Source organism: Thamnophis elegans, chromosome 10 (assembly GCF_009769535.1).
Source record: "Thamnophis elegans isolate rThaEle1 chromosome 10, rThaEle1.pri, whole genome shotgun sequence".
Lineage (NCBI taxonomy): Eukaryota > Metazoa > Chordata > Lepidosauria > Squamata > Colubridae > Thamnophis > Thamnophis elegans.
The window spans coordinates 25312580-25324640 of NC_045550.1; the positions used below are offsets into that span (position 1 = coordinate 25312580).

The window sequence follows — 12061 nt, forward strand, 5'->3', positions numbered from 1 at the left end:
CTGGGAGTTGAAGTCCAGACATCTTCAAGTTGACAAGGTTGAGAAACACTGATCTAGATTATGGTGAAGATCTTAGCAGTTTTCAGAACATCCTAGAGGTTGTTATGATCCTTATATTTAATCTACCATCTCCAGGAAAGACCACTGTAGGTTTCATCAAATGAGTAACTTCTTAGAGCTTCTCGGACACTTACACCAGCTGCAAGTAACGGAAGGTGGAGAGTTGTCCTGGAATAAGGATGAATTGGTTGCCATCCAAGTAGCTGCAAGAATAGTAAAAATATGTGTCAGATATTACAACTGAACTGTTAAAAGAGCAAAGTTCAAGATCTCTGTGTGCAAAATGTATAATATGGGTATATCACCTTGTCTTCTTATTGCTATGCAGATGGTTCATTAACATTACAAAGCAACAAATTGATAACTGTGGCCCCTTCTGCATGTCACAGATTCACTATTTGTGGATGATAAGCAGAATGACAAACTTAAAACCCTAATAAATACATTTGCCACACAAAAATAATAGTTCAAAATATCTAAAAATATATTTTTAAAATCTTTCTTCATATAAATGGCAGCAAAATTGCAAATATTATGCAACTCAAGAGACTGGATGCCTTAGTCAGTTTGCTGCTCCAAATCCAGAGAGTACAGCCTGAGACCCAGCCAGCCCCTAAAAATGTGGGTAGCTCTTCCAAAATTTGCTAGTCACGTGTGTCATTGTTAATGTGATTGAAGAAACACTATTAAATACATGGAAAACAATCATATTACCAGTAACTGAATTTAATTAATATAATGTCTTCTAAAAGAAATTAGTTTCTGTATTGATTCCACCTATATTTTTGTTCTACTTTTGGGGACTCCAGTCCCTAACACCACCTCAAAACCAAGTGTGGTTGTTAGCCCCAAAAAGCTGTGCTAACCATTTCATCCATGGATACAAAGTTCTCATAATGCTCCTTCCAGCCGATACCAGGGATGAAATTCAGCAGGTTCTAACAGGTTCTGAAGAACCAGTAGCGGAAATTTTGAGTAGTTCGGAGAACCGGCAAGAACTGTCCCAGAGTGGGGTGGGAATGGAGATTTTGCAATATCTTTCTCTTGGAGTGGGGTGGGAATGGAGATTTTGCAGTATCCTTCCCCTGCCACGCTCACCAAGCCATGCTCACAGAACCACTGGCGCTATGTGTCTATACTCACAGCTCAGTAACATTCTTGGGTATTCCTTTTGGAAGGCTTTTCAGGTGCTTATTGCTGCAGCGAACTACTGTGTCTAGGCAGGTGCACTCCTGGGGGCACTGAGAACGTGGGAAACAGATGGTCTCCTCCTGACCTACCAAGGAACAAGCCAAGAAGAATGCAATATGATGCTCCAGATATAAATATTGTCTCATATCTTTGCAAGAAATTCTGGGTTTTCTATTAGTACATAGGTCTTCAAGAGTCAGAAATATCAGGAACAATTTGAATGTGGGATGTTAATCAACTGATGTGATTAATTCATTAGAAATAACAATATAGGTTTTTATGGGAAGTGATGGAAAGGTCCCTTTTGAAATGGTGCCTTTGTATTGATTTACAAGAAGGTTGCAAGGCAGAGAAGTACACTTAAAAAGTTACTGTGATTAATTTTTTTCTGGGTCATAGCCATCCCTACCTATTCTCCACACAAAGGCTATGTTGAAAGCAGCTACTGCATTGGATCAAAGCCAATGACATACACGTGCTTGCCAAATTCACATGATTTATTCTTTTAGTGAATCAGTGTTGTCGTAAACTATTTTTTGCATCAAGATATTTCACTTATTTAATCTGGATGGTTAAAATTAAAATTAAATTGCATTGCCTTTAACCAACTTTTTCAAGCTTAAAAAAGAATGCTTAAAATCAATATATATATATATGGAACTGAACTATGATTCACAACTAAAAATCTAAGCCAAATAAATTGAAATATAGAATAAGACTGTACATTATTTTGCAGTGTCTGTTTATGTGAGTGCCCTATGCTATTTTAGATTTACAACAAAACAATGTTGAATTGTTTTCAATTCAGTCAGAGAAATGGTATGAAAAAGTCAATTAGAGCTTTACATCATGTTTAAGCATTTCTTTATTAATCTGGATTACGCTGCTCTTTTAGAAGACACGAAATGATTTGGCACACATATATAAGAAACCTCACTGTGTAAAGCTTCCATATTTGCTTTGTTGTCCTTGCTATTACCCAAACTCTGAGAGCCCATAAGTTACCTTCCTCACACCTGAAGTCGGGGAAGGCAACATCCTGCAGTGGGATTTGGCGCAGAAAATCTGGATTGTGGCAGCGTGGATTCCCAGTCACAATCTTCCTCTTGCGAAGCCAATCACCCAGCCAGGCCAGATGGCAATTGCAATTGAAGGGGTTAGCCAGTAGGTTCCTGGGTTCAAAGGTTATGTAAAGAAGATAAATAATACCACTGTTGATGGAAGTTTTAACTTCCCGCAGTTGGAATGAAGATTCCTGACCTCTTTTAAATCCAATCACCTTTCTCATATCTGGTAAACACCTAATTATATTTTGATAATATAAACCTACTTTACATGTTGTTGAGTTGAGCTATTAGCCACCTAGTCTAGCATTGTTTATGTTGCCATTTCCCAAACATGGATCTTAAGACAATGTTACACCATCATTTTATAATTACAGTCTGTAGGAATTACCAGCAGCCCTCCAAGAGGATTGGAGAGCTGCTGGTAATTAAGATTGGTTTTCATTGATTGCCATGAATTCTTCAAAGTTTCAAGAACAAACCAACTGCAGACCATTCAGATGGGCTACCAACCTATCTGGCTTTAAAAATAAAATCCTAAAAGGCTTCTAGCATAGTTCTCCTCCTACATTGAGAACACAAGTAGCCATACTGGTGTTCTGCCTGTGAACTTCTTGTTAGCTTCTGGTTAGCCATTGTGAGAACAGAATGCTGGTAAACAGAAGAGCTTTGGCCCAATTCAGCAGAACTGTTCTGTTCTCTCATGTCTTTCCCAACCCTACTCAGAGGAGCATCTTTCATTTGCGGAGATCAGGAACTGAATCAAGGAGTTCTGAGTTAAGAAACCTTGCACAAGTCTTTCCTCTGAAATATAAACTCATTAAATTGCCCTAGGAAAATTGTTACCCTTGTCCCTCAATGCTCCCTCTGTAATTGTAAACAGCAAGAGCAAGGTTAGAAGGTAAGATGAAACTCTGTTTGACCCAAGCAAAGGATATAAATATTCACTTGTTACCATGTGTGTATTTTAATAGCTTTACTCCCCCATAAATAGACTTACAAAATTGTGAGATAAAATCAAATATTAGCAATGTGCAAAATAGTTTCTTAGCAACGTCCCATGTTTTGAAACAGTGACAAATGCCTATGTCAGCAACTGCAGCATTTCAACCATGGACTCTAGCTGAAAGTGAAGAGGGCCATTCCCGCGAACGAAAATTTCCTCTTGTCTAGCCTTGACTCCAGAGATGTGGCTCTTTGCAAACAGTTCTCTGATAACTCTACTAAGTTTTAAATGGGAACACCCCAGAAGCTGGATCAGTTCATGATGGAAGCACATTTCTGAGATCAGAGAATAATTTGGAAAGGAAAAATAAAATAACAATACAGGGAAAAAGTCCTACCGTATTTTTCAGAGTATAAGATACACTTTTTTCCCTCAAAAAAATTCTGAAAATCTGGGAGCGTGTTATATACTGAATACAGCATTTTTTGCCTACTGAAACCCCTCCCCTTCACCAAAATGGCCGTGCAGAGCCTTTAGGAGACTTATAGAGTGTTCCTGGGGGCTGGGGAGGGCAGAAATGAGTGAACAACAGGTCATTTTTTTGCTTGTTTTTGCCTCCCCCAGCTGCCAGGAGCACTATATAAGCCTCCTAAAGGCTCTGCATGCCCTTTTTTGACAAAATTGGGCCATTTTTTGCTCATTTTGGGGGGGCACCCCCCAGGAGCACTCTACAAGTCTTTTAAAGACTATTCATGCCCTTTTTTGAAAAAAATGGGCCCATTTTCATGAAAAATGGGCCATTTTTGGGAGGTCTGCAGAGTGCAAAAACTTTTTTCTTTAATTTACTTCTTCAAAATCTTGCTGCATTTTATACTCCCGTGAGTCTTATACTCCGAAAGATACGGTATGCGTTATATTAAACTAAAATTTCCCTTCCTCACAACTCACAGAGTAGAGAGTGACTGCAATGTATCAAAAGCCCCTGGTGAAATAATGCTGATCTGATTGTCATATAAGGAGAGAAGGCGCACATTGCGCAGCCCAGTGAAGCTGTCATTGTGAATACAGTTGATGCGATTGTTCCTCAGCATCCTGGGGAGAAAAGAGAAGATGGGAAGAAGCCATTTTGCAGTAACAATTATTTCGTTGTCAGCAAGAAGCATCAATATTCTGCAAAATGGTGCTCCTCCCCCCTACATTCCCAGTTAGGGGTGACTTACAGTGTCCGCAGCCCATCCAAGCCCCGGAACATGGAGCTGCGCACTGACTCTAGCTGGTTAGCAGTAAAATGTAACTCGCTCACTGAAGATGCCCCCTCAAAGGCCCCATCTTCAATCTCTGAGACTTTGTTGTTGCTCAAATTTCTAGGAAAGCACAGAGCAGGAAGTCAATATAGGAAGGGCTGCATCTTAGTTCACAGTCTGCCAGGCTCTGTCACTTCAACACTAACAAAAGAAGACTAGATCCGATAGATCCAATGCTGGAAGTGTGTTTCATTCATTTCAATTCTCCCCCTAGATTACTTCTGCACCTACTTGAACATCTGTCATAATTTTAGGCCTAATTTTGTAACCTCAAGCAGATTGGTGAGAGATTGATTGGAGTCTAGGCATCTTTGCATCTGTTTCCTGAAGAATAACAATAGTTAAAATAGCTGTGTATTACTTCCACTATCAGAAAGAATATGGCTCCAAAAATTGGTAGGCAATGTGAGCAGGAGGATGCTGTTATACATCGCCCTTCTTGTGGACTTCAAGTAGATAGCTGATGGATCCAGCATAATTCTTTATATCCATTTATACTAATGCCTGTAGGAACTTTGACAGCTCTTTCTCTGCCACATCTTTTTAAAATATTGCTATGCTGTAAAGTCCTATATAAGGAGGAATGTATTCTTAGAAGCTCTCATCCATATAACTCACATTTTCTTTAAGTGTGGAAGTTTCTTGAAGATACCTGTCGCCTCCACCACCGTGATTTCATTGTTATTCAGGCGTCTGCACAGGGAAGAAAGTAAAATAAACATGCAAGACTGAGAGCAAAGGCTTATGCTGCATGAACAATATAATACCCATGATTTCTTATACAAAAATCATCCAGAATAAGGAAAAAATGAAGGGAATGGCGCAGTGGAAAGCGTGGGGATTTCCTGAGAAGGGCATGCGCATTGATACAGAGTTCTCTGAAGAGGCTGCACGTGGAATAGGTATTGCATCTCACTTTACCTTATTAAGGAATGGTGGCAGAACACATCCTAAAAATAATGAGACTTTGCAATTCATTATGTGAAGGAGCCATAGGGAAGACAAAGAAGGAAAGAGCATTCTGTTTGGATTGTGAAAAGATATGAATGGATGCTCAATAATGGGCAGGGCAAGTTCAGATCTTACAATTCAGCAGTAGCCTGTGGGAGGCGCTCTGGGATCTTTGTCAGCCTCAGATTGGAACACTCCACCACATTGGCTTCACAACGACACTTGGCCGGGCAAACCACATCACTATGGCATTCACTGTTCAAATGATAATTCTCCGTACCTGCCAGAAAAACAAAGTGTGAGTTAAAGATAGCTGTACTGCTAGGGAACCTTCTCATAGAAGACAAGAAAATGCCCCTTACTACTCTCTACACTTGGGTATAATCATTGTCACTGCACAGGAGAGCAGGGATCATCTACAAAAACAAAAAAACAAAAAAACCCTTTCTCTACCCCTGTGCTCTCTATAAAAAGAGCTTGATAGATCAGCCTGCAAGATTATCAAGCTAAATTTTCCATTGATTAGCCTTCCAACTCTACTCTTGCATTTGATATTCAGGAATAAAGGCCCTTCCACATATGTGTTTTATGTCACTTCATCAGATTGGAATCTGGATTGATCTCATGATGCTTAAACATTAACTCTAGTTCAGTGTTTCTCAACCTTGGCAACTTGAAGATGTCCGGACTTCAACTCCCAGAATTCTAGGAGTTGAAGTCCAGACATCTTCAAGTTGCCAAGGTTGAGAAACACTGCTCTAGTTATAATTCTGATCTGAAAATCAATTTTCCCATAGGGATTTCCAGTTCATCTTCTAACTAACTCAGACTACCCATTGCTCTCTCCATCTGCCTCAGAAGTGGGGGTTCTGTTTTTGAGGCTACTGTAGCAGAGGTGGGTTCCTACCAGTTCGCACTTATTCGGTAGAACCGGTTCGTCAAATCTACCGAACTGGTTAGAAGAGGTTCCACCAGTGGACCCGGAAAGCAGGCCACACCTACAGAAGAGGTTCCAAATTTTTTTGAAACTCACCACTGGTCCTTGGATATGATTATTCTACACTATCATGCTCATATTTATAAAACTCAGTGCCTCTGTGAAAGGTAAGGATGACTACTGCGTTTGTGGTGCAATCAGAACATTGCGTGTGTTGTTTTAACGCAAACCAAAGATGCCTTTTAAAAAACATCCATACCAGTGCTGTGTGAGAGGTAATTTAAGGTGGTTCTGACAAGTGTCGTCGGCATCTTCATATCTGGTCACATGGGTGGCAAGCCACTCCCATCCAGTCACATGGGCAGCAAGCCACTCCCACAAAGGAGGCCACACCCACAGAGTAGGTTCGAACAATTTTTGAAACTTACCACTGTACTGTAGCAACATACAACCATGGACACTGTTGTTGGGAGAAAGTACATGGTTGCACAATTACAGGTAGTCCTTAACTTACAACCACAACTGCGGCCAAAACTTATGTTGCTAGGTTCGACATTTGTTAAGTGACTTTTGCTCCATTTTAGGACCTTTCTTGTCACACTTGTCAACTGAATCACTGCAGTTGTTAAATTAGTAACACTGTTGTTAAGGGAATCTGGCTTTCCCATTGGCTTTGCTTGTCAGAAGGTCCCAAAAGCTGACCACATGACCGTGGGACACTGCAATGGTCATAAATATGAGTCAGTTGCCAAACGTCTGAATTTTGATCATGTGAGCATGGAATGCTGCAATGGTTGTCGCTGAAAAAATGGTTATAAGCCACTTTTTTCAGTACTGTTGTAACTTTAAATGGTCATTAAACAAACTGTTGTAAGTCAAGGACTACCTGTATTGTCCCACATATGATCCATTCTAAACCAAGGAAAGGCTACATTTTAAGGATTGTTTTAAACATGGTTGGGGAATGTTGTCCCAGGGGGCACCTGAACAGTGAAGGCACATTTTCTGGATCTCATCAGATGATACTGCTTAATAGATGGATCCTAGAGCAAACCAACTTTGGACAATCACACATGACAGGCAAAAACTACAGAAGGCTGATGCTCCCTTAGATAACAAACTTATGTCAGGAAAGGTTCTATAGGTAGCAACCAGTAGTTTGAGCTGGAAGTTTTAACATACCATATTTTTCGGAGTATAAGATGCACCGGAGTATAAGACGCATCAAGATTTTGAAGAGGTAATTTTTTTAAAAAAAGTTTTTGCAGTTTGCAGACCTCCGTAACCCTCTGCACACCTCATTTTTTGTGAAAAATGGGGCATACAGAGAGTTTGAGAGGCCTGCAAAGTGCTCCTAGGGGCTGAGGGGGGGAAACTGCTGTTGAAATATCCAGTCCCGCTCAATTGTGAATGTTGTGCATTTTTAAATTCTTTGTATTGTCTTATTTATTTCCCTTTCCCTGTTTATTGTGAGCCGCCCGGAGTCCTTTGGGAGTGGGCGTCATACAAAACTAATAAACAACAAAAACTAATAAACAAAACGAGCAAAAAACCAGCCCATTTTTTGCCCAAAAAAGGGCATGCATAGCCATTAAGAGGCTTGTACAGAGCTCCTGGGGGCTGGAGGGAGGCAAAAATGAGTAATAAACGGCCCATTTTTCGCTCGTTTTTGCCCTCCCCCAGCCCCCAGGAGCACTTTGCAGCTATCCCAAACCCTCTGTACCTTCATTTTTGTGAAGGGGGTGGGGTTTCAGGAGGCAAAAAATGCTTTATTCAGTGTATAAGATGCACCCAGATTTTCACCCTCTTTTTGGGGGGAAAAAGGTGTGTCTTATACTCCGAAAAATACGGTAAGTTATTTAATCATAAGCCATTCAATGGCACTTGGAAACCATTCATGTTAAAGGAAAATACTGAAATTTCTACCCAGCAAACAAAGGTATATGCATTCAATCAATACCTTAATCCCATTATATCCCATTATAATATTTTTCCTTTACCTGGAATGAAGTATTGTTCCTTAGCTGTAAAGAAAGATGGGCAAAGTATTAATGTAAATGCAGCAAACACATCTCTTTCAGGCACATTAGAGCAAGCCTGTACATATGTTCTGTAACAATATTTTTTTTTCAAATTAAGAGGTTAGAAAACTTAGTTGACTAATTTATAGCAAACAGATCTATTTCTGTGTTCTAGACATTAAATAAGAGATGAATTGTGGACTAGTTGATCATTTCAACCAAGCCATTCCTGTTACTCACTTTCAGAATGTAAGATGGCTTATGGTTTATATGTAACCTGATTCCTTAGACCTCTGGGCACAAGAAAATTTAAAAATGGGAGGGTACTAAAATGCAAAGGAGGCATTATGTGAAGAAAGAAAGAAAGAAAGAAAGAAAGAAAGGGAGGGAGGGAGGGAGGGAGGGAGGGAAGGATGGGAGAACATTTCTACATGTTCTTTATAGTCTATTCTGTGTTGAGAAAAAATCTCTTAAAAGGTGTGCTAGCACATCAATCCTCTCCTGGACCCAAATTCCAAAGCAACCCTATAGCAGGAAAGCAGCTCATACGGGAACAGCGGAATTTCTTGCTCTTGATCTGTCCAATGCGCTTGTTGGCCAAACGCCGGGGACTGGCACAACGAGCACCACTTGTCTCAATAGGATTGGCACGCAAGAAGTCTGCCAGCCACTTCAGGTTGCAGTCGCAAATAAAGGGGTTCTGGGCCAGATGGCTGCAGTGGGAAAGAAAAAGGAACAACTGAGCATAACCATTCAAGAATCTGTGGGCAGCTCAGGTGGTTGATCTGAGAGCCATGTGTGGCTGCTAAGATGATGCTTCTAACCAGTGCAAAGCTGAATACCTTTTCAGTAGTCCCTTTCTATGGCAGAAATCTTTCTATCAAAGATCATGGAGGCATGCCAATGGCTCTGGAACACATCCTCTAGGACAGTGTTTCTCAACCTTGGCGACTTTAAGTCCTGTGGACTTCAACTCCCAGAACCCCCCAGCCAGCAGAGCTGCTCTAGGAATTTATTTTATTTTACTTATTCATAATTTATCTATTCATTAGGTTTAAAACCTGCCTTTCTTACAGGAGCTCAAGGCAGTATATGGAGCACATTGTCCTCCATTTCTTTTTCCTCTCACCAACCCCGTGGGGTGGGTTTTGCTGAGAGATGATGCAAAGTTGCCTAATGAGCTTCTGAGACTGAAGATGGGCATGAATCTGAGTCTGCCCAATTATAGCCCAATACATTAATCAAAACACTACATTGGCTCAATGAGTATTGAGTCAGTATCTTCCAATGAGAGCAGGACTTCTTTTTAGATGACATTTCTGTTGTAATCTCCTGGTTCTTTCCCCTCAGACTCTGGCCTGCTTTCCCCTCAGCACTCCAGAATTCAAATCTTCTACCATCCTCCTACCACCCCCTATCATCACTGGACAAATATGTACAGAAGCCGAGACTCACAGTGTCTGGATGGCACGCAGGGTGGCAAAAGTGCCTTTGGCCAGGGTCTGGATCTTGTTGTCATAAAGAGAGAGCAGTGAGAGGTTCTGCAGGTCAGCAAAGGCATCTGCTCGAATGCAGTTAATCTTGTTGGCATTCAGTAGCCTGGAGTGATGGAGCAATCATACTATAGTAATGTGTGCACATGCTGTGATAACAGTATACTGGATACTAGACAAAATTATTTGCTCATTATGCAAAGGACCTACCCACCCCACCAAGTTACTAGCAAAGCTCAGGCGAAGAAATAAATTAAACCTGCCTTTTAATCTAAAGTCATCTAATGCATACTTCCAAGTCAATATAAAAATTAAGCAAAGTTAATCTTTAGTATTTACATCTTTCAAGCATCCAATAAATTTTGTAAATAAGTAAATAAATAAATGAATGAATATTTGCATCTTTCAAATGGTATGATTAGCTATATTCACATAAAAATGCACATCTCAGTAGGAATAATGTACCACATTTAATTGAGTCATGGAAACTGCTTGCAAAACTGTAGATTAGAAGTAAGAGTAATGAAATGCACAGGATAATCTGTATGACTTGCCATGTAGTTACTTGTATGGTGAACTGATGCAAAAATGAGATACCATTCATTTAAGGTTTGGAAAAAAATGATAAAAAGTTATACCGCTATTGATCCAGCCCTAATTCAAACCAAGTAAAGGGATAGAGAGAACACAGAGAAGATTTATAGGGCTAAAAACTATCAATGTTTCCATCTGGAATAATGCAGATGGAAGGGGACTAAAGGTAGGCTAGGAAGAGATGCAGAAGCTGATGCTGGAAATGAAATGATAGCAACTAGGGGTGAAAACGTGGAAAAACTATAAATGAGTAAGGCAGGCAATGAGGAAAATAGAGTACGGTATCCTCAGTTTTTAAGCAACTGGGGAGGCTGTTAGTTTCTGAAAATAAATAATAACTATGTCGCTGGAAATGAAGTTCTAGATGATGGTAACAGAGGTATCTAGGGGTCTCCTACTATGCTGATATCCAGAAAGCAATTTAGCTATCTTTCTTATTGGTGCTTACAGTAGTTGTAGTGCATAGAGACCCCCAAATACTCCTTTGGGCAACTCTGTGATCTTGTTCCCATACAAGACTCTGGAAAAGAAATAAAATCAGTCCTTGGATTAGTGATGCCCTATAAAGTGTATTGAGAGAAGAGGCTATTATCATGTATTATTCAATCTTAGACTCACTTTTTAATACACAGTTTCCTAATGTCACACACAACAGCAATGTTTTAGCATTTTAAAAAATTAAAATCTGAGTTCCCATACGTACTGTATCCAATACACCCAAAATATGAAGCTGCTTAAATCAGATGAATAGCTAAAACTCTATAAAGCAGCAGTTTTCAAACATTCCACTGCAAAACCCCTGAAGGGAAGAATTGCAATACTGTATTGTAATTAATCAGCATAATGGCATGAAAACCTGATTCACAGACATATTTTCTCTCCGAAACTAACTAACTAACTAACTTTGAAAATGAATTATGAGGTGACTATTCTACGCATTGTACTTCGGAGATGAGCCAAATGAATTTCTAAGGATGGAGATTTGGCAGTATATAGAAAGTGAAATAGTTATAGAAAATATTGATCAAAGAAACAGGGAACAGAGACTGGCATCTTCAGGGAGTTCCAGCTAGGTATTTGCAGGATATTGTAAACATTACTCTGGCTGGCATCAGTTAAGTTGTGCAAGTGGAGTCGTGAAAGAAGAATATTCTTTCTTAGCATGCAAGCAGGATTTTGCATCCATAACTATAATAATATATTTCATATGATTTCCCCCCCTGACTACTCACAGAGAGTTGAGTGAACGAAGACCTTGGAAGGCATCAGGTGCAATTTCTGATATCTGATTGTTGCTGAGGTCTCTAGAACATATAGGACAAAATCAACATTCCCAAACACTCAAATCTCTTGCTACTTTTCTTCCCTGTAAACGCTTCTCCCAAAGAGTCTATTTGCCCTTTCAAGCTTCAAAATCTTGAATTATAGATAATCATAAGTAGATATTTTCTGTGACAGTGATGAACAGCCAAGGAATCACTTGACAACCTTGGAAAGCTA

The 12061-nt window shown here is 39.9% G+C and overlaps 1 protein-coding gene across 1 annotated transcript in view; it reads right to left on the reverse strand.

Moving 5' to 3' along the window:
- Positions 1-12061, reverse strand: part of SLIT1 (slit guidance ligand 1) — a 117768-nt gene that overhangs the window by 28856 nt on the left and 76851 nt on the right. Inside the window, exons 9-20 of the mRNA XM_032225849.1 lie at positions 11794-11865; positions 11010-11081; positions 9930-10073; positions 9024-9187; positions 8454-8477; positions 5652-5796; positions 5184-5258; positions 4482-4625; positions 4210-4353; positions 2257-2423; positions 1204-1336; positions 195-263 (exon numbers count right to left, since the gene is read on the reverse strand). Of these exons, the coding sequence (XP_032081740.1) occupies positions 195-263; positions 1204-1336; positions 2257-2423; positions 4210-4353; positions 4482-4625; positions 5184-5258; positions 5652-5796; positions 8454-8477; positions 9024-9187; positions 9930-10073; positions 11010-11081; positions 11794-11865 (1353 nt within the window). The remainder of the gene's footprint in view (positions 1-194; positions 264-1203; positions 1337-2256; positions 2424-4209; positions 4354-4481; positions 4626-5183; positions 5259-5651; positions 5797-8453; positions 8478-9023; positions 9188-9929; positions 10074-11009; positions 11082-11793; positions 11866-12061) is intronic.